This window comes from Nestor notabilis, unplaced genomic scaffold, assembly GCF_000696875.1.
Source record: "Nestor notabilis isolate BGI_N333 unplaced genomic scaffold, ASM69687v1 scaffold26193, whole genome shotgun sequence".
NCBI classification, from domain to species: Eukaryota; Metazoa; Chordata; class Aves; order Psittaciformes; family Psittacidae; genus Nestor; species Nestor notabilis.
This window is the reverse complement of record NW_009923708.1, coordinates 14,052-14,986: the sequence shown is the minus strand read 5'-3', so window position 1 is coordinate 14,986 and position 935 is coordinate 14,052. Positions and strand designations below refer to the sequence as shown.

The window sequence follows — 935 nt, the reverse complement described above, 5'->3', positions numbered from 1 at the left end:
CCCCTCACCTCTTGCGCTCTTTGTTTTTCTCTTTCCGTTTGCTCTTGGGGCTCCGGGACCTGCGGGAAGAGCCAGAAGATGCAGAGTTGGGAGCAGGGGCAGCACCTCCCAAAGCCACCGAGGCTGCAGGAGGAGCGATGGGGGGGACCTGCCTGAGCTGGAGCTGGGTCTATGTAGGGGGGGGGGCCCAGCTGGCTTTGGGGGGACCGGGGGGGCCATGTGCTGGTCAGCGATGCTGGGCAGGAGGGGTAGCAGTGGGAAGGGGGAACCAGCTCTGCTCAGCATCCACAGGCTCAGGCCCATTGTCACCCCTGCTGCTTGCCTTCCCCCCTCTGAGCCCCTCTGCCCATCAAGGCACCCTTTGCCTGTTTCTTATTTCTTTTACCCTAAAATAGCAGTGCTGCCAGAGGGCATCCACAGAGCAGGGCAACAGACAGGGTTCACCTTAGATGTCACCCCTTCTCCCCTAGAGGACATTTGGGACTGTGTGGGACCCTGCAGCCACCCAGAGCAGCCCTGTGCCAAGGGTGAGGGATGCTCAGCATCCCATGCTCACACCCACCGTGCCTGGTGGGTCCATCTCTGTGGGCAAAGGGGATGGGGACAGCAGGAAGGCAGGGACAGGGGGTCCCTGATGGGGATGGTGGCAGTGGTGTGGCTCTCCTGTCACTCTCACCTGTGTCTTCTTTTCTTCCGTGACCCCGACTCAGACCTGCAGGATGAAGAGGAGGTAGAGATGAAGGAGACACACTGAGCTGGCCAGCGTGGGGATGGGGACAAAGGCAAGGGGGTGGCACTGAGATGTGCTGCTGGATGAGGCAGGTTATAGCTGTGAGGAGGTGATGACCCCATGAAGAGCCATAAGGCTCATGCCTGTCCATGCCTCCATCCCACCCCAGGGCCTGGGCAGCCACCAACCAGCCCTGCTGTCCCCA

At 61.2% G+C, this 935-nt stretch overlaps 1 protein-coding gene across 1 annotated transcript in view; it reads right to left on the bottom strand.

Annotated features, from left to right (window-relative positions):
* Positions 1 to 8: 8 nt before the first annotated feature.
* Positions 9 to 935, bottom strand: part of LOC104403979 (serine/arginine repetitive matrix protein 3-like) — a gene marked incomplete at its 3' end in the record, with an annotated part of 9,759 nt that continues 8,832 nt past the window's right edge. Inside the window, exons 7-8 of the mRNA XM_010012293.1 lie at positions 677 to 712; positions 9 to 59 (exon numbers count right to left, since the gene is read on the bottom strand). Of these exons, the coding sequence (XP_010010595.1) occupies positions 9 to 59; positions 677 to 712 (87 nt within the window). The remainder of the gene's footprint in view (positions 60 to 676; positions 713 to 935) is intronic.